The 20,774-nt window shown below is 36.3% G+C and overlaps 1 protein-coding gene across 1 annotated transcript; it reads left to right on the forward strand.

Annotated features, from left to right (window-relative positions):
* The first annotated feature begins 3,545 nt into the window (after positions 1–3,545).
* cdh5 (cadherin 5) lies at positions 3,546–16,095 on the forward strand. Its single transcript, XM_083550869.1, has 12 exons — positions 3,546–3,689; positions 7,000–7,203; positions 7,306–7,588; positions 7,929–8,045; positions 10,831–10,998; positions 11,167–11,345; positions 11,529–11,773; positions 12,205–12,341; positions 12,450–12,562; positions 12,801–12,903; positions 13,174–13,416; positions 14,165–16,095. Exons 2-12 carry the CDS (start codon positions 7,003–7,005, stop codon positions 14,644–14,646), a joined length of 2,271 nt encoding a protein of 756 aa, XP_083406995.1. The 5' UTR covers positions 3,546–3,689; positions 7,000–7,002; the 3' UTR covers positions 14,647–16,095.
* Positions 16,096–20,774: the final 4,679 nt, after the last annotated feature.

Here is a 20,774-nt window from a genome sequence, read left to right on the forward strand (position 1 = left end):
GTATAGCATGTTTATTAGTACACATTATCCAAAGGAAGTCTGATCAAAATTATTTATTAATATACATATTATACATACATACCAATATATCCTTTAATATTTTTTTCATTTTATTAATTTAGAATTTTTAATTGGTCTGTCTGTGTACCTGCCTGTCTATTTGTTTGGCACAGTTTCACAGACCTGCAGTTGAAAACACAGTTACAGAAATCCTCCTTTGGGTGTTTAGGAATCCAGGATTCTGTGTGTGTGTGTGTGTGTGTGTGTGTGTGTGTGTGTGTGTGTGTGTGTGTGTGTGTGTGTGTGTGTGTGTGTGTGTGTGTGTGTGTGTGTGTTCTGAGGAACGTCCATTCTTTCAGCAGGATGTTGGAGGTCGAAGGCTATAAATGGGGATGTTGCTACTGTTTGAATTGTAGGAAGTGAATTTTAGCTCAACACTTAAAACAAATGGCTTTCAGTGAGACACTGAATCACTCTAAGTTCACCTGAGACACACTGAGACATAATGAAACACACCAAGACATTGATACATGCAAAGTGAAGGAAGCACTTGCAGGGATGCAGGAAGTATGGCACTGAGACGCAGCATCTCGTTCCCTCTGGGAACCATGGTTACAGACGTAACCTAGAGATGTTACCTTCAGGAACTCTGAGTTTGGGAACAAAAGTAAAACACTGCAAGACTGACAAATCCCTGTCTATTGTGGATGGGCACAGCTAGGTCAAAGGACTGAGGGGCCAAGAGTGGCACTAAGGTCAAGGCTGTAAGACCTGACACAGGTCAGAGGGGTGGACCAGCCTGCAGATTTGCAAATGTCCTTGAGAGAAACTTCAGAGGAAAAGACTTTAGAGGCCCACCACACTTCGGGGCCAAATGAGCCCTGACCCCAAAAGAAGCAGGGAGACAAGAGGACTCGTAAGAAGACTAAATAGCATCCACAATCCACCTGCTGAGGGTCTGCTTGTCCGTAGGAAGATAAACAGTTGGTTTGACACCTAAGAGCAGAGCAATGGGGGGGACGGCATATGGCCACCCCTGCACCATGGCTTGCAGTTCGAGAGGAGCTGGATTAGTAAGGGCAAACCAGAGGGGACAGTGCAAAGTGTCTTGAGTCGCAAACAGGTCCACTTGTGCTCTGTAAACTTCCTCCATATTTGCTCCACTACATCTGGGTAAGAGACCACGGATGTGTTGTCCGTAGGGACCAGCAAATGATGGCCCATCAGGTCTATGTGGAATGCTTCAGCGCTAGAAGCACAGTCAGCATCTCCAGGCAGTTTATGTGCCACTAGAGATAGGGCCTGTTCCATAGACCTTGGGTGTAGTGGCCACTCATGACTGCCCCCAGCCCGTGAGGGAGGCATCTATCGTTAAAAGTATGCGACAACAAGGAGCTCCCAACATAGGGCCTTATGACAGGAACCATGTCTAAGACCCGTAAGACTTGCTGCGTGACCTTGTTCATGTGGAACTGGTTGTCCCTCCGGAAAAAGCACTTTTTAAAACTGCTTCACAGTGAGTGACTGGTCTTTTTTCATGCTCTTGAAGGCCGTGAGGATTAACTCAATCCCAGCAGGAGACAAGTGCCCCTGCATTGTGGTCAAATCCCACACTACACCTAGATAGGTGTTCCTCTTCACTGGAGAAAGCACACTTTTCGTGGCATTTATTCTTAACCCCAACTCCTTCATGTGGGAGAGAACAACATTGTGATGCCGAATTGTCAACTGCTCCAATTGAGCTAGTATCAAACAATCATTTATATAATTCAGTATGCTGATGCCCTGGAGTCTCAGAGGAGCCAGAGCAGCATCCACACACTATGTGAAAGTGCGCGGAAAGAGTGCAAGGCCAAACGGCAGTGCTCGTTATTGGTAAGCTTCGCAAACAAACCTCAGGAACTTGCTGTGCAGAGGAGGGATGGGTATACCAAAGGCCCACTAAAGCCGCTACAATCCCGGGTGAAAGCTGAGGGAGGCACTCGCTGAAGATTGCCGGGCCCTGAAACGATGGGTGGCAAACAACCTGAGGGCACAGGGGGGAGACGGGCACTTTGTCCAAGCCCTCTTATTAAAGATAATGGTCCTTTTATCCATCACTTCAACTTAGAGCACCACCTAGAGTCCCTAGAGGGGGGAGTGCAGGTGGACAGCATCGCTGAACAGGTCAGTAGGCATGACAGGCACATCCAGGAGAAAAGCTCTGTCTCTGTAATTAAGATCAGAGATTGTTAACCACAAGTGCCTCTCAACGCCCACCAGAGCTGCCATAGACTGGCCGATGGCTTTAGAGGTCTCCTTAGTGGCCCTGAGAGACAGGTTTGTTGCCCGATGCAATTCTAAGATGTCATCGTTCCTCATCTCATCTCCCTTATCTATATATATGCCTTGCCCACCAGAGCCGAGGAGGTCCTAAAGGGCTTGGTGGACAGTACCAGTGCCTCAAGAGACGATGCAGGCCAAGCGATGTTAAGCTTGGAAACAGCACAAGTTACTACCTCCAAAAGCTTCTTAAACTGTACTCCTTGAGCGGAGTGTACACAGGGACATTCATTCGCAGTGCAAGCATACGGATCCCTCGAGCACCAACCGAGCTTGCTCCGCTCCTAGACATGCTACACATGGACTGTAAGACCAGTTGCCTTTGTTTTGCTTTTTAATTTTTCTTTTTTTTTTTTTGTTTCACTGACTTACCAATACTTACCTGTGGCAAACAAACCCACACACACCAAGAGCGCTTCCTAAACATACAAAAGCTAGGGCCATCTCCACTGCATGTGCTTTTATAGTTTCTTGGTCGTCACCCCGCCAGTGACGTTGCGCTTTTCAGTTGGACTGATTACCCACGTGGTTCAGTGCGTGGTCATGCAGAGGCATTCCCAAAGCGTTGTTAACATAGCTTAAGTTCCTGAAGGGGAAACACACTTTTTTCTGTTATTTGCACTGAATCTTTGATGGACTGTACTATGTTCAGGCCAACAGTTAGATGCAAGGCCTTATTCTAGAATTATTGTATTTTGAACATATCCATATATATTTAAATAAACTGTGTTATAGTTTGACATAATCTAATACTCTCTCTCTCTCTCTCTCTCTCTCTCTCTCTCTCTCTCTCTTGTGCATGGCCAACCCTTCCTGTCCATTATCGCCTCATCAACATCATCCTCTGAAAACTGCTCCACCAAACGAGTGTGAGATAAACACAAACATTCTTCTAGTTCCTCTTAATTATTGCATTATTCCAGCTACATAGATTTTTTTCCCCACATGTTTGTGTGTACAACACATTGATAAATTCTCAGAATTACTAATTACAGCTTCACGAGGAAAAACTGTAAAGGTGTAATGGGGTAAAATAATTATGTACATTATTATATAATTAATGATTCAATAATCTCTCCTTGTTTCTGTGTTCATTTACCTTTTTCAAGCAACCTGTAGCTCACAAATGTACAAGCACACAATCTCAGTTAAGCAGTCTTATCTGATTTCCTAGTGAATTTCCACAAAACGGCAGTCACAATAACAGGAAGTGAATTGTATAGCAGCTGGACGTCTCGGGGACTCACTCACACACTCATACACTCACACATTCATACACTTACTGAAACGAACGCAACATCAACGGCTACACATATTTTCTGTGGATTATTATAGACATTAACACACCTGGGAGGATTTACGCTTTAGTAAGTCAAGATTTACATTTCTCTCGTTCTTATTGAGTGAAGGAGTTTTAATGTTAAATTTGTTAATGCATAATATGCTTTATAGTATTTACAGAATATAGGCAATAACCTGTTTTCAATAACATTCTTCCAAATATAATTTTTCCTTTTACAGTTATAATTGTTGTCTGATTTTTTTTATCTTTGATTTGTATTTCATCTGTTGCACTTCAGTCATTTCAATTGTGTTTGTAATTGTTTAATGATATGTTTTTGTCTTTAATGACTTTTCCATTTTGGTTGCCAATAAAACAGTGTTTTAAACCTTGCTATAAAGTTCTAGTCATTAGACAATCTAGCTAAGAATGAAGTCTGGCTAAATTAAACAGTGTTCATTTTACTGAAGTAAACTGGGAAATTTTGGGATTGTGATCTCTCTAATTGAACTAATTAGATACTTATAGCCACAAACCGTTTTCTTTTTTGGATTTATTTGTTTGAAAGTCATCATGTGGACAGATTCTGAGTATTTTATCTGCAGATTAAACTTTATATAATATAAGTTTATAAGTAAGTTATATATATAAAAATTTATAGTGACTGATAAATATGTTATTTTAAATGTTTAAAATGATGTTATTCACATGACTCACATCATATCAAAAGTGATGCAGGAAAAATCTTGGGGGTGGGGTTAGGGGCAGGGTAAATAACCCTAACCCTATTCTTATGATTTTATTCATATGAATTTTAAACGAAATCCAAACCACATCACACTGTTAGATTTGATCGTGACCTTTAAATACGATTAATATCTGTATACACTTTATTCTTTTAAACCTGTGAAGAAATTAAGACTTTTTTTTTTATTTATCTATATTTATAACTACCACAAAATCAGAGTCAAGTTATCATTAAAACAGATCTTTGTATTTGTCTACATCTGAGAGGAATACAGGTTCTTTATTCAAAAGGTTCTTTGTATAGTCAACAGTTCACATATTTTCTTTCAAATTCTCTAAGACAGAAAACACACTCTCTCATAAAGTTATGTGTAGAACTTCGAAGAGATTACTGTCTTATATGACAGAAGAGCTTTTGAGGTCCTAGATTTGACATTATTTGTTTCCGTAACTTTAAAATGTCATGTATTTTAATGGCTGCTGAATGATGTAATAAAAGAAGAGTTTAGTTCAAGGTGTGGTGGATTGAGGAACAGGAAACATTCCTACTGTTTCCACTTTCAAAGATCAAACCATTAAAAACAAAGAGACCTTTAATTCTTTTATTAATTACAATAGTGATATGTCTTTTTAAGATGGTTGTCTATAGCAGTGCAACAGAAATAAGCATTTGATCCGCTACCAACCAGCAAGAATTCTGACTCCCATACACCCAAATTAGTCCTGTCCCTTTAAGAAAGTATTCCTAATATCAACTCATATAAATTATACATTATGTGTATAAAAGACACAAATCACATAATAAACCTTATCCATTCAAACCTCTCCACTGCCATGGGCAAGATCAAAGAGCTGCCAAAGGACATCAGGGACAATATTGTAGACCTGCATAAGGCTGGAATGGATACAAGACCCTTAGCAAGAAGCTTGGTGAGAAAGAGACCACTGTTTGTGCAATAATTAGAAAATGGAAACAATACAATATAAGTCAATCGCCCTCGCTCTGGAGCTCCATGCAAAATCTCACCTTATAGGGATCATTCTAAGAAAGGTAAGGGATCAGCTCAGAATTACAGTGGAGGAACTTGTTAATGATCTCAAGGGAGCTGGGAGCACAGTCCAAAAAACCACACTCCAAAAAAAACCATTGGTAACACACCAAGGTCCCTCTGCTCAAGAATGCACATAAACAGGCCTGTCTGAAGTTTGCCAATGAACAGCTGAATGAGTTAGAGAAGGCTTGGGAGAATGTGATGTGGTCAGAGGAGATCAAAACTCAGCTCTTTGGCATCAACTGAATATGACACCAAGAACCACATAAATGGGGCCATACACTCTAGAATCTTTAATGAAAACCTCCAGGCCTCAGCCAGAATTCATTTAAATAAATTTTTATTTAACAATGAACATTGTCTGAAAGCAGCTTTACATAGATATGTTGAGATAAAAAATAATAAGATGTTCTTTATAAGTGTAAGTTTGTCCCTGATGAGCAAGCCAGTGGCGACAGTGGCATAGAAAAACTCACCGAGATGGCATAATTTAGAAACCTTGTGAGGAACCAGACTCAAGAGGAAAGCCATCCTCATATGGGTTGCATCGAATGTCCACTGATACAAATAAACAATGGTGAGGTGTGCAGTGATGGTGATCAGTGCACACCAGAACACTGAAGATGGGTCATGGATGGTCTTCAAGCATGACAGTGACCCAAAACCAATGCAACAATCTGATGGTCTTGTAGCCCATTCCAGCCTTGTGCAGGTCTACAAACTTGTACCTGGCAGCTCTTTGGTCTTGCCCAGGGTGGTGGAGAGATTTGAATGGAAGAGGTTGATTCTGTGACAGGTGTCTTTTATACACATAATGAGTTGATATTAGGAGTTCTTTCCTAAAAGGACAGGCCTAATTTGGGACTGTGGAAATTCTTGCTGGTTGGTAGGGGATCAAATACTAATTTCACTTTGATCAAATACAAATTAATTTATAACCTTTCGTTAATGTTTTTTATGGATTTTTTTTTATATTCTGTCTCTCTCTCACTCTCACTCGCTCGCTCTCTTTCTCTCTCTCTCTCTCTCTCTCTCTCTCTCTCTCTCTCTCTCTCTCTGTTAAAATAAACCTACCATAAAAAATAATATACTGTAAATTTCTTTATAAGGGGTAAAGCAATAAATATAATATATTCTAAATCAGCTGTTATATTACAAGCTGTGTGTAGAACCCTGGTGTGTGAGGATGTGGAGAGTTTTGCTATTAAAGTACATGTGCAGCTCTTTGTTGAACAGTGCGAGAGAGAAAGAGAGAGAGAGAGAGAGAGAGAGAGAGAGAGAGAGAGAGAGAGAGAGAGAGAGAGAGAGAGATGTGAAAGAATTAGAGAGACTTTATTACATCTTAAGTCACAACATAAATTCTAACTATCAGCTGTTCATCTGTGCAATGTGACGTAACACTAATAAATAAAACTGTATTTTCTGTGGTATACAGTGTTTCTTTAAAAGTTTGTGTGTTAACTGGTTTGTATTTTCAGCAGATTCATTTAAAGTAATTTTGTCTATGTTTAGTCTTTTATTGTATTTGCTGTTAATTGTTAGTAGTTTTGGCATGCAAAAATAGATAATGTGTGTGTGTGTGTTCCCCCTTATCAGAAGATGAAACAATTTGTTGGGAAGTGGATGGTCAGGACTTTTCTCTGGACAGCATCTCTACATTTCCTTATTACTGCAGCCAGACATGTTAAAATCGTTTCACCATCCACCATCTTGCAGAGAGAGAAACGAGAATGGCAGTGGAACACGTTACTTGCATATGAGGAAAAAGATCCTCAAAGTCCACCAGAGATAATCGGAAAAGTAAGAATATTCATGTTCAGGCCATATATGAAACCCAATACATTACCTTAGTGTAAATAAGATAGTTTTACTCTTTGTGTTTTCTCTGCGTATATCTATTAGCTGAGGAACACTTTATCCAAAGATTTCACTGAGTTCCAGCTTATGGGAGATGGAGCAAACGACATATTTATGTTGAGCAAGTCCGGAGATGTGCTCCTGCTGAAGAAGCTGGATAGAGAAAAAATCAGCAGCTACAACTTAAAAGCACGAATATTAAACTCTAAAACTAAAGAGATAATTGAAACAGACACTGAGTTCACAATAAAGGTCCAGGACATTAACGATCACACACCCATGTTTGTAGAGCCGGGCATGGGGTCTGTTTATGAACGAGCAAAAAGAGGTATGAATGAGTGTCATTTATTTACTCACTATCATACTGTAATAACTTCTTAACATTTCATGATAGATAACAATGCAATTACAGTTTATACAGTACCTACATGAATAAGCTGTTACTATAAAATGTTTGTTTATCAGAATAAGTACATTAAACCTGCAATGCTGTCAAAGCTGCTGTTATAGAAAATTATTTAGCAAATTCTGACCAATTTAATTGCAGGATTCTGCAGTTCTTTGGTGTAATAGACTATAAGCATGTGTAGGTATTAAGCTGTGATGATTATGATGACGATGATGATGATAATGATGATGATGATGTAAGTATACAATTTTGATGTTAGGAACTATGGTGTTGAGGGTGAATGCGACTGATAAAGATGATCCGACCTCGCCCAATGGCATTGTCACATACAAACTTCTGAACGGATCCAACATATTCAGCATTGAACCTAAAACAGGTAAGATTCTGTTACACGCAACATTTATATATTCATCAGGGGATTAAACTATATCAGTGTGCTTGTAATTACTGTAAGCTGTATTTACAAATTATTGGCACCCCTCTTTCACCTTAGTTAGTAGTGCAGATATTAGGTATAGATAGTATATAGAGAATAAAATAATGGATCAAAGACACAAAATATTGCACAAAATAAGATTTATTTTACATTTTTACCTTTAATATATTTATATACATCGATCAGGCATAATATTCGGACAATATAAAATTATGAAGAAAAGTAAAAAATCGCATTTTATCAATGATTTTAGAATGTTAGCTAAATTAAACGTTTTATGGTCAAGACAACCATTCAGGAACATGAAAAAAACTGCAAAAAAGTAATGAAATATAGTCATTTAAACTATTGAACAATTAAATTTTGTGAAATTTTGGATGATGAATTTCAGTCATCTTTATTTTGTTCTAAAGTTAAGCAAAGTTTTACTCTTCCACAGTTTAAAAGAGTATAAATTAAATACTGAATTAAGCTTGTAGTTCAGACATTTAGCTTAATTCTAAGGGGTTTACACTCTAATCTCATGAGCAGTGCAAGAATTACAGCACTGTTTACAGTGCATTCAGAAAATATTCACTTATTTATATTATATGTTGCAGCCTGACAATAATTGGTTAAATCAAAATACTTTTTCTTATTAATCTACACTCAGAAGCCCATAGTGACAAAGTAAAATCAGACTCCTAAATTAAACTGAAATATCACATCTGCCTACTGTAAGTATTCAAATTCTTTGCTCAGTAACACCTTTGGCAACAATTACAGCCTAAAGTACATTTTGATGTGATGCAACAAGCTTTGCAGACCAGGATTGGAGGATATTATGCCATTATTAATGGCAAAACTTCTCAAATTGGGTCAGGTTGGATGCGGACCATCAGCAGACAGCCACTTTCAGCTTCTCCAGAGATGTTTAGTAGGGTTCAAGTCAGGGCTTTGGCTGGGCCACTCTAGTACATTCCCTGTGTTGTCTTGGCTGTGTGCTTAAGGTTGTTATCATGTAGGAAGGTGAAGCTCAGCCCATGAGCAACATGGAACAGGTTTGTAGTGAGGATGTCTCTGCTTCAGGTTTTTATTGAGGATATCTCTGCTCCTTTCAGCTTTACTTAACCCTGACCTTTGACAAGACCTGCTGCAGTAAACTACCACAGCATGATGCTGCCACCATCATGCTTAACTTTTGGAATGTTTTTTGGGCAGGTGATGAGCAGTGTAAGATTTTTTCCCCAGACATGATGTTTACAATTGAGGCTAAACAGTTCTAATCTGGTTTCATCAGATCAGAGGAGTGTATTTCACATAGTCTGAGTCCGTTAAGTGTCTACTGGCAAACTTCAAGTGAGAAGGGCCTCCTCCACACAAGATCTCCAGAGTCAGTGTGACCATCACACCCAGCTTTTGGACGGGTCCTGGTTGTGCCATAGTTCTTCCATTTGAGAATTATGGAGGCCACTGTTATTGTGTTCTTTTACTCTGCAGGTAGTTCCTTTGACCTCATGGCTTGGTTTTTGTTATGATATGCATTGTCAGCTGTTAGGCCCTCTAATAAGAGGTGTGTACCTTTCCAAATCATGTCCAATCAATAAACTATTGTAGTGTAAAATCATCTAAGCAATTATCAAGAAAATTGGGAGGCACCTGAGCTAATGTTCATGTGTTGTTGCTAAGGGACTGAATATTTTTGTATATGATATTTAAGGTTTTACATACATTTAGTTACATGTGATATTTCAGGAGGGTTTTTTGTTTGTTTGTTGTTTCTAGTATTCTAGAAATGTTAAGTATTTTAACTATTAATTATAGCATACTTAGTGAAGATTAATGAGAAAATAAAATCAATTTGAACGATGGTGGTATCAGACTGCAAAATAGAAAAAGACAATTGAAGGGGGCCTGAAAACTTTTCAAATGCACCGTATGATCTCATCATCATCAAACACAAAAGACACAGATTAATTGAAAAACCCAAAATAAAAAATTGTACTACAAATTTTACAAAACTTTCTACTACAAATTGATTTTATTTTTCACAGGATGATTTTTTCACAAATGTACACATTTTTTTACAAAGTCTAAATTGGTCTTTTAGGCTTACCAATGATGTACATCTCATTGTAATGCCTCTGTTTTTACTTTGTATAAGTATTTTCTCTATTGTTAACTTTGGCACACATGCACATACATCTTTTGGAAAATGTTATTCAACGAATTGTTCCATCCTCCACCAAAGTAGTTTACTGTGACATTCTGGGCCTTTTGGTGTTCCTGAGCTCACTTGTGCTATATTTCTTAAAAATTAAAAATAAAAAAAGATCCAAATAGGTTTTTTTTGTATCTGTTTCGGTGTAATATTAAGAGTTAACATTACAAATGCAAATTTCACATTTTAATTAACTCTAGACATTTTATCTGCTTAACTTTAAATATTATATTTAGGAAAAAGCACAGACCTTGCCACATATAATTGCAGTGCTGTAATTCCCACAACATACCAAATTAAAATGAACATGTGCTGTGTTAGACAAGATACTGTAAAAAATAAAATAAGAGTTAACAATATAATGATTTCTAAATGTGTGTGTGTGTGTGTGTGTGTGTGTGTGTGTGTGTGTGTGTGTGTGTGTGTGTGTGTGTGTGTGTGTGTGTGCGTGCGTGCGTGCGTGCGTGTGTGTGTGTGTGTGTGTGTGTGTGTGTGTGTGTGTGTTTGTTTGTGTGTGCTCTCTAGGTGAAATTTCCACCATAAATGATGAAATTGATCGTGAGGATAAGAGTGAGTATAAGCTCATTGTGCAGGCATCTGACATGTTCTCAAATGAGGGAGGACGATCTGCAAGCATTGTAGTGACCATCAATGTAAACGACATTAATGATAATCTGGCCTCATTTTCTGAACGTACGTAAACTATACATATGTCTCCTGCTACTCAAAATCCATAATTTTTATATGTGACCCTATTCTGCAGGAAAAAAAATCATTTCAAGCTGGAATGGTTTCACTCTGTCTCAGGCCGTGTCTCAAATCACAATCAGATGCATAACTATTATGTATTTTCTTTTCCAGCAAAATACGAATTTAATGTGAAAGAGGACACACCAATGGGGTTCAAAATTGGAATACTGTACATTAATGACCGTGATGAAAAGCAGAATAAAAAACCTACATTTACTGTGGAGACATATAAAGACATATTTGATCTGGAGCGAGATGACAATAATGATGGAGTTCTTATACTGAAGAAGGTAGGGTTCTCTTCATTAAATCCACTGTACACTAAAGCAAAGCCAGATTTAGAAAGCAATATATATTTTCTTGTCATAAACTGCAACTGCTAATAAACTTAGTATTTTTTTATATTAATTTTATTTTTATGGTATTTCTCAAATCGTTCTCTTTTGCTATCTCATGTATCTTTGCTCCAACAGGAACTTGACTTTGAGACAAAAGAAATGTACTCATTTACTGTAACACTTAAAGAGAGTGTTGTCCAGCCAACAGACAATGTGGACCAAAGGATGAGTGCACAGATCATCATTAAAGTTATAGATGTAGATGAGCCACCGGTTTTCTCCCAGGCAAACTATACTTTTAATGTTGTGGAAGGTCAGACAAATATCATTGTGGGCTCAGTTTTTGCCAAGGACACAGACAAAAGTAGTTACAGGATACGGTATGTACTTCTCCACAATACATATAATAATAATTTATTGAGAAGCATTTGATTTTAAGGTAATAAAAATTGCAAGCGATAAAAAAATTTATGAGTCTGAGAGTACTTGTGAAAATGTTTCTATATTTGTCAGTTTTTACTGACATCAACTAGAGTGAAAAAAAATATTTAGATATATTAATTTCTAATATAAATATTTATATAAATTATATCCTCTTTTGTTTTACTGACAGTGTGCACACAAGCTGCATGGATGCCATATATCTGTTTAAAACTTGACATTCAAATTCAGATCAAATCCATGAAAGAGCAGTCAGTTCACATGAGATTAGACAAGGCTAATGGTGTTTATTAAAAAAGTGTTAAAAATGTGTGAGTAAGGAAGAAAAAATCTTACTTAATAACAACAGTTCTGTTTTAATGTGTTTTAGGTACAGTATAAAAGAATCTACCAACCTAGTGAACATTAACGGTGGAACCGGACAGCTTACTCTGAAGAATCCGCTAGACAGAGAAGTCCAGAAAAAACATTTGTTTTTAGTTACAGCGGAAGAAGAATCTCCAGACAGTTTGTCATCCTTTTAATAACTATTAATATATAGTATATACTATCATATCTTATAAACTATATTTAATAAACTTAATTCACATAACTTATTTTTGATTGTTCCAACAGAATTAAAATCTTCTGTAATGGTGATATTAAATGTCCTGGACATCAATGACAATTACCCAAAACTGGGGAGTGGGAGCGATTTGTACATATGTGAGAATGATGAAAGCGGAACAGTAAGGACTGAAATCATTCACACGTAGAAGTTAAATAATAAAGTATAACATCACTTACTCCTCAGTACTTATTTTTTAAGTAGAAAAATGACACCTATATCTGATAAAAAAGAAAAAAGCAAAATCACATTTATTATAATATTTTAAATTTATATACATTTTATACATAGGTTCTCTTTATTCTCAGGTTTGCTATGTGTATTATCCTATTATTATAATAATATCTTCCTTCCTACAGGTTATTGGTGTTATTAATGCCACTGACATAGATGAGAATCCAGGGACATTTCGTTTTGCTCTCTTAGAAAAGAATTCGAACTTCTCGCTTCATGACAATCAGGGTTAGTCCCATTCATTTATGTTTATGAAATAATTGATTTTTTTAAAATTACTTTTATATAAATGCTTTTTTAAATTATTTAATAAAAACATAAATAAATACATTTCTGTAGTAGTTTTCAAATACAATAGTGCTGTGATGGTTTGCCATGTGTGTGTGTGTGTGTGTGTGTGTGTGTGTGTTTATGTGTGTTTATGTGTGTGTGTGTGTGTGTGTGTGTGTGTGTGTGTGTGTGTGTGTGTGTGTGTGTGTGTGTGGGCGTGTGTCACAGATAACACTGCCAGCATCATTCTGACTCAGGGAGGCTTCAGCAGTAAGAGCTCTGTGTTGAATGTGCTCAAAATCGAGATTACAGATGGAGGAATCCCGCCAAAGAAAAGCACCGAACCTCTTTATGTGCGAGTGTGTGAGTGCGGGCGCGAGAGACAAACTGGGAGCTGTCAAGCCTACCAGACATCCAGCATCAGTTTTAGCGCTCTCATTGCTATTCTACTCTGTATCATCACTATCCTCGGTAATGATAACAGTAATAATAATCATCAACTTCAAATAATGTTATTTATACAATGTTTATGTAGACTGTATATTGAATGGCAAGTGTGGTTTGGAACACACCCACAATAAATAATGTGATAATTTCAGATTTTTTTAAACTTTCAGTAGAATTGAAAGGAAACACAGCATAACACGTACATAAAATTTCCTACTTAAAGGTTTACAGTTTTCATATGAAGCTGAAATTAATTTATTAGAGGTTATACTTTAGGATTTATGCTTTATGGTTATTGATTAGGGATTACAAATTCGTTGTTAGGAATTTAAATTAATGGAATATATGTCAGCATTTAGTTATGGGTTACGGGATATGGATTAATGTTTATGCATGAGTGGCTAGGGTTTAGTAATGGGTTTATGATTTGGGGCTTAAGGTTTTTGGATTAGGAATTAAGAATTAGAATTAATGGAATAGAAATTAGGATTTACTGATTAGTGCTTTTAGATGTATGGATCAGGGTTTACGGATAACAGTACATTTGGGTGAATTTATTGACTGTTCTGCGTTCCTATCTGTGAAGTGTGTCGACATGAACACAAAGAAAAGAACATCAGCGTTTACAAAAACTGTTTAATTTCACTTACACAGTCGTTTACACTATAAGAGCCAATAAGAGTTACTAACGTGTATTTCTCTATCTCTGTGTGTGTGTGTGTGTGTGTGTGTGTGTGTGTGTGTGTGTGTGTGTGTGTGTGTGTGTGTGTAGTCATTGTGATTCTCTTTGTTCTGCGTAAACGCTATAAGAAGGGGGCACTAGTTGATCTTGGAAAATGTGAGATTCACGAGCAGCTTGTGGAATATGATGAAGAAGGAGGAGGAGAAATGGACACAAACATATACGACGTCTCCATCCTGACTTCGGCTCGCGCAGACCCTCGGCTTGGTCCCGATCCACTTCCTCCAGCCATGTATGCAGTGGTGAAGAAACCTTCAGCCTGTAAAGGGGATATGGCCGTGATGATTGAGGTGAAAAAGGACGAGGCTGATCATGACCGTGATGGAATACCCTATGACACGTTGCACATTTATGGCTATGAGGGGTCAGAGTCCCTTGCTGGGTCACTGAGTTCACTCGGATCAGCTTCTTCCTTCGGATCTGACCTCGATTATGATTTTCTGAGTGACTGGGGACCCCGATTCAGGACACTTGCTCAAATTTATGGCTCTGAAGTAAACACCTCCTACTGATCCCAGATACTTGAAACATAAAACACCAGATTAAAAAAATGCTGATTTTCTTCAGGATCAAGCAGAAAAAAATTGAGAATTTAAGTCGAGTTTTACAGCTTTAATAGTAGTCAGTGATAAATTACTTTTTACAGTAATTAAACTACTATTATATTATTATTATTATTATTATGACTGTAACTTTTGTATTTTGTAATTCTTCATCTTTAAACAGCACATTTGGATTTCTTTGTTTTTTTGTATTCAGGACATATTTGGATGTTTTATTCAGGACAGTTTTCTAGCTTCGGATTGGAGATGAATGCTTTGAGCAGTAGAATCTTCAATAATAAAACCTTTTAAAAAATGATCTTAAACCAACATTTCTTGCTACTTTTAGGATAAAAGATACTTCTTTGTTATTTTTAATATATGTTAAAATCTCACTGAGTTATTCTAATGACAAAAGTGAGCCACAGTCATGTTTATACAGTGTAGGTTTCCATGCAGTCTTTAGAGCAGCTCTTGGGTGGTTCTAATTCTTTTCCAAAATTCATATAGTTCATATTGTTTAGGGTATTAGTTAATAAATCAGGTGTTTTCTAATTTTGTAAGCAAATAAAATGTTATATTATTTATATTACTCAAATATTACAGGATAATGCAGCTTTTTGTGTTCTGAGGTTCTCCATGTTCAGGAACAGTAATATTAGCTGCAGGAAATGGCCATGCTCAGAAACACAAGCAGGAAATGGTGTAACGAGCCGCTGAAAGAATTACAGAGCAATCGGAGTTGATTTGACAGAAATCATCAACACAGAGACTGCTGTGTGTGTATGTGTGTGAGACTTAAATCTCAGAGGTCCAATACAGTACAGCAATGAGGAAACATACAGTAGTTCACACACTTACTCACACAAGAATAAAGCCAATGACTTTAACCTTCCAGCTGAGTCAGTGAGCTGATGTTTATGACACATTAATAAAGATTCCATTATAAAAATATACAGGATACAAGCTCTTCGCTAGGCAGTCAATCGATAAAATCCTAATAAAACAGGAGAGAGGTGTGTAAATCTGAACACACTAATGACTCCTTAGGAACTTTAAGGAATGCAAAAGTAAAAAAAGATTATAATGCAATTTTGTCAGTTTTGTCAGTTGTAACTCAGCTGAGAACAAATCATTTTTAATTTGTTATTGTTTTTTTTTTGTTTTTTCAAGTAGTAGTATAAAACTTTATACATTTCTCATTAATAAAAATTGTATTACCCTAAAAAACAAAAAAAAAAAAAACATTTGGTATTTCTGATTTTTTGATATATTTTTGCTTGTCAAAAAAGATTTCTGTTACATTTTGTTAGGTTTAATGAGATAAAATTTAATTTTTGCTTATTTCTTTATCTTTCCTGATCAGCATGAATGATGACTCAGTTAAGAGCTATAAATAAAAAGCGAGCCAAATACAAATACCATCTCTGAACAGTTATTATGAAGTTTATTCATTCCTCATCATTATTCTGGAAAACAAGTAACTTCTGAGTTCAATTATCTGACTCAAACTGACTTTTTGATGTCTCTGAGTCCAATTGCTCTTAAAGTTTTTAAGTTTAGAAATTCCTTTATTTAGCCATTGTTCTTCTTCTCAGAACCTTCACCCCGTCTTCTTCAACACAATAAACGGATGCCTTCTCATTGGCAAACCCCGCCCATTAAATCAGCCACTTCCTGTCAAGAAAGCTAACTTCCTGTTCTCTTATCTGTTAAGTAAAAAAGCACACAGGAGCATTTTCCTGTTTTTCTTTCCAGATGGAAAAACCTCCTATAATTTTTTAAAAGAACAAACTGCAGAGTATTTACACATTATAGCTGTTTAGTTAATTACTGTCTCAGTAAAAAATTGTAAAGTGTTACATTTGTTCTGTTTTTATGCTGTATATTTAATACAATGGCATTGTGCACAGAGATTCATTTACACACTCTCTTATTCCCATTTTTTTCAATCATTTGTTAAAGTTATTTTCTATGTTTAAAAACGAAATGTTTTATGTAAAACAGAGAGTTTTAATCTCTTTCCTTATATTACCTCTTTTGGGAGGAAAATAGCTCTTTATTATTAGTGAACCTTTAAAACACTTTCTGAATTGTGTATATGTGAATATAAATGTACTATTCTGTAGCCCTTTCTGATAGAGTGATGACTCTTGTAAGGTTCTATGTTGAGTTTGAAAAAGAACTCTTTTAGTAGGAATAAACAAGAAGCCTTTATTAAATTCTAAAGAAGATAATGAGCAGTTAATTAGACTTATTTGGACTAATAATTAGAGTTTTCTTTTTCAATCTACTTATTAAGATAAAAATGTAGTTTGCTGTACTTATTTAGTTTTTTGGTAAATATTTGTGACATCTTTGGCTACATCAGTGTGACCCTGTGTTTAGATTTCTTCTAGAAGATGTGTCTGATAAACCACCATCATAAACATCACAGATTAACAACCAAGAAAACCTCAAACATTTTATGTGAAAAAAAAAACTACAAACATTCCCTTTTCTCTGGAGGGTCCTCAAGGTTTCTTCAAAGTCCTCAAAGCCTGTTCACTTTTACACAACATTTATATATTTACAGCATCAAAAGAAATCAAATAAATTGCACACAGCAAATCTTTTCCTGAGTAATCCCACAGACACTAATCTGATCAGGCACACTTTATCTATGCACTGATTCATCCAGGATAAACACACAACCACAATACACAAACTGACACACAACATTTAGTACATTTAGCTGTTAATTTATTCTATTAAGAAGTCTGTTAATTAAGTAAAAATAAACTAACATTTTATATTTTAAAGTAAAATCATTTAATGCAGCATGCCTACATTAAAACAGAGAGAGAGAGAGAAAAAGAGAGAGAGAGAGAGAGAGAGAGAGAGAGAGAGAGAGAGAGAGAGAGAGAGAGAGAGAGAGAGAGAATTTTTGTAATTGATTTAAAATTAAAACATTTAAAAACCAAAATGATTTACACCTGAATTTTCAGATAGTTAAATTCATGAAAGGTATTGTATATTTAATCATTTTATTCACAACAAACAGCATTATCATGCATCATCACATGTACACTTTCCCTTAGCAAACTTAAAAATGTAGTTTTAGGACTTCAAATATTTGAAACTCAGCACGACCCACTTTATGCGTTAAAATTAAATAACATAAATAAGAATGGTAGATCTTTAAGAAAATGCGAGTGGTGCTTGACGGTGCAAATTAATAAAGTGAAATAAATTATTAATAGTAAAGCGTAAAGGTTATGTGGATGTAATATGGAAAGATGACCACACGAGAGCAGTAATAGCACGTTATTACGTTACAAGGTATAAGTTTTTATTTTATTAAATATAATTTACTTCTTATTTTAATTTTACACATTTGAAAACATTTTAACGTTGCTTTTTTGAACACAAACATTTCAATAAATCAATTAGAAAATAATTATTAATATTAATTAATGTATTTTTTTTTTTACATAGTTTGCAGACAATGTATTTGTATTTAATTTGGGTTTATATCAGTGGCGGGCCATGCGTTTGGTACCTGGGCCTTCACTGGGGACTTACCTGACTTAATCCACCTCTAAATACCACCACTATCACGTCGCAATTATAGAAAACATCAATAATATACAAAAACGCAATATAACAATATGGGTGTATTACAATGATTAAGGCTGGCTGAAGGCTGGTTGTCCAAGCTCCAAACTGCCAAACTAGGGTCCTTAACCCTCTGTGCCCATATGGCACTGTATCATTCCCCACACTGACGCCTGCCCTTGTATGGGATTAGAAGAAAATTGGTACAAGTATATTGTTTCCCACCTATAATTTAATGGCCTTCTAATTTTCTGTGATAAAAATGTACAAACAAAAAAAAATTAAATTGAGTACACATGCTACTATACCCCACACATTTACATCCTTCATATCATCTTCAGGTCAGTATGACCCGCATACAAAGAGACACACAGAATCACGGCTACATACACCTGCACATAAAAACACACATATAGATACACAGATATTGCTACATTATTATAATTTAAGCTTTAAGAAGCTGTTTGCTTTCATTTCCGGACACTCTTTACACCCATTAAGTGTTCACCTGTAATTCCATAAAATTCTAAATATCAAACATTTTCTCACACTATATCCACAGAGTGATGGAGAAGAGAAAGATGTCTGCAAGCATGAGAAGGATATATTAATAAATCAATTCTGACTTTTCTGATTCCAAAAGTGAATTTGGCGATCGACTTCACGGTAGAATATGCACCACATCATTCAAGAGGGAAGTCACCTGAAAGTCTGTGGGATGCTGAAACAGGGAAAGCAATTTTTAGAGCCACAATGTCTCTGAAGACATTGGCTGGGGGACAAGCTGGCACCAATTCGCAATGTGTGGCACCCGTGGATGGACCGACTTCCCGTCTTTACAAGCCTAAACCCAATGTAACTATGGACAAATGGCTTGTGGGTTTTAAAAGCATTTGCCCTTTCAGGCAGTATTTGCTCTCAAAACCATCAAAATATTGGGCTGCATGCGAAGCTGTTTCAACTTATGCATGAAATATGCAAATTTATACAGAGAAGCCAGAAGGAGGAGCTGTTGAAAGAAACCAGGGGACACGGGTAGTGCTATGTTATGTCACAAGGCCTCGGTGGCCACAACATCACCTGTGACAAAATTTTCATATTGTACAGCCTGGGATAGGAGCTTCTTAAAAGAAACAATCGTTGGAACAATACGGAATAATAAGATTTCCACCTGTGCTTCTAGCTGTAAAGAAAGGCCAGTCCATTCCTCAAACTGTTCACAGCCAATACTGCCCCAGTATCTTTGTTAGGATCTTCTGGGCTCGTGGCACTCACTTCAAGTTTTCGCTGCAAAAAATTGACTGTTTCTGCCCTGCCTTCCTGGTTACCCAGTTGGACTTTCGTTTTGACTTCGGTTTGTGTTTTTGCTATGCCCTATATTGTCCTGTTTGCCTACATTTTGAGTTAAAGTTTTTTTTATTCTGATTTTGGTTCTTCGTACATCGCTTAGTCTGCCCGCTCTCGAATTTAGAACTGTTATTTCGGACATGGTTTTTGCTCTACTGTTATAGAGCTGTTTTTCTGGTCAATTTTTTTCCCCCTGCCTGTTTCACTTATTAAAAACTGTTTTCACCATACCCCTGCTGCATCCTGCATTTGGCTCCTCCTCCCAGTCACCCCTTCTTTCAGTCGCACTTTTCTGACAGAATAATCTGTCCCTGTCCCTGTTCCTGCCAGTCACTAACTAGGGATGGGCGATACAGATAATTTCCTTTTCGATTCGATACCAGGAACTTTCAAGATAAGTACTGTCGATATTGATACCGATACTTCTATGAATAATTCATAAAATGTTTTAATAAAAATCTCACTGTAAAAAAAAACTTTCCAGTTGAAATATTTAAACTCATATGCAGTGTAATATTCTGCTCCACATGAAAAACTGTAAAATCTTCATATCTGAAACAATCAGTATGATAAGTATAGCTCTCTGAAATGATTCTGCTAAAGAACTATGAATCAAGCCGGGGATGGAGATGGAGGTTATGTCTGTGTTACCTCCTCTGCTTTATCTCAGCTATAATTAGTCGTGCTCTATAGGGTGTTTTACTTTTAGATGCTTTGTCATATTTTATATTTTATATATATATTTTTTGCTATTTGTGTTTTTTGACATGTCACATGAAGCTTCATTAACTGGAGTGAAATAGCTCCAGATTTTGCTTCCTTTTTTTTCAGTCATAATCTCAGCCATGCACCCTTTTAAAGGTGCTTCGATATAGTGAGCGAATGCTGTCATGATAATTGGTGGTATTGCGGAAGAAGATATAGTTCCTATTGACATTCCCATTTAAGTATTTTACATATCTAAACTTACTTGTTAAAAAAAAATATATATATATATATACAATTGATACCTTTATTTGAGAATCGATCTTTTCGATACAATGCCAATATCAAAAATATTGATTATTTAGGATCAATCTGCCCATGTCTATCACTGACAATCTTACATACCAAAAAAAAAGGAAAAAAAATGTGGTACTCATGAGATTTTCACT

This window comes from Silurus aristotelis (genome assembly GCF_946808225.1).
Source record: "Silurus aristotelis genome assembly, chromosome: 9".
Taxonomy (NCBI): domain Eukaryota; kingdom Metazoa; phylum Chordata; class Actinopteri; order Siluriformes; family Siluridae; genus Silurus; species Silurus aristotelis.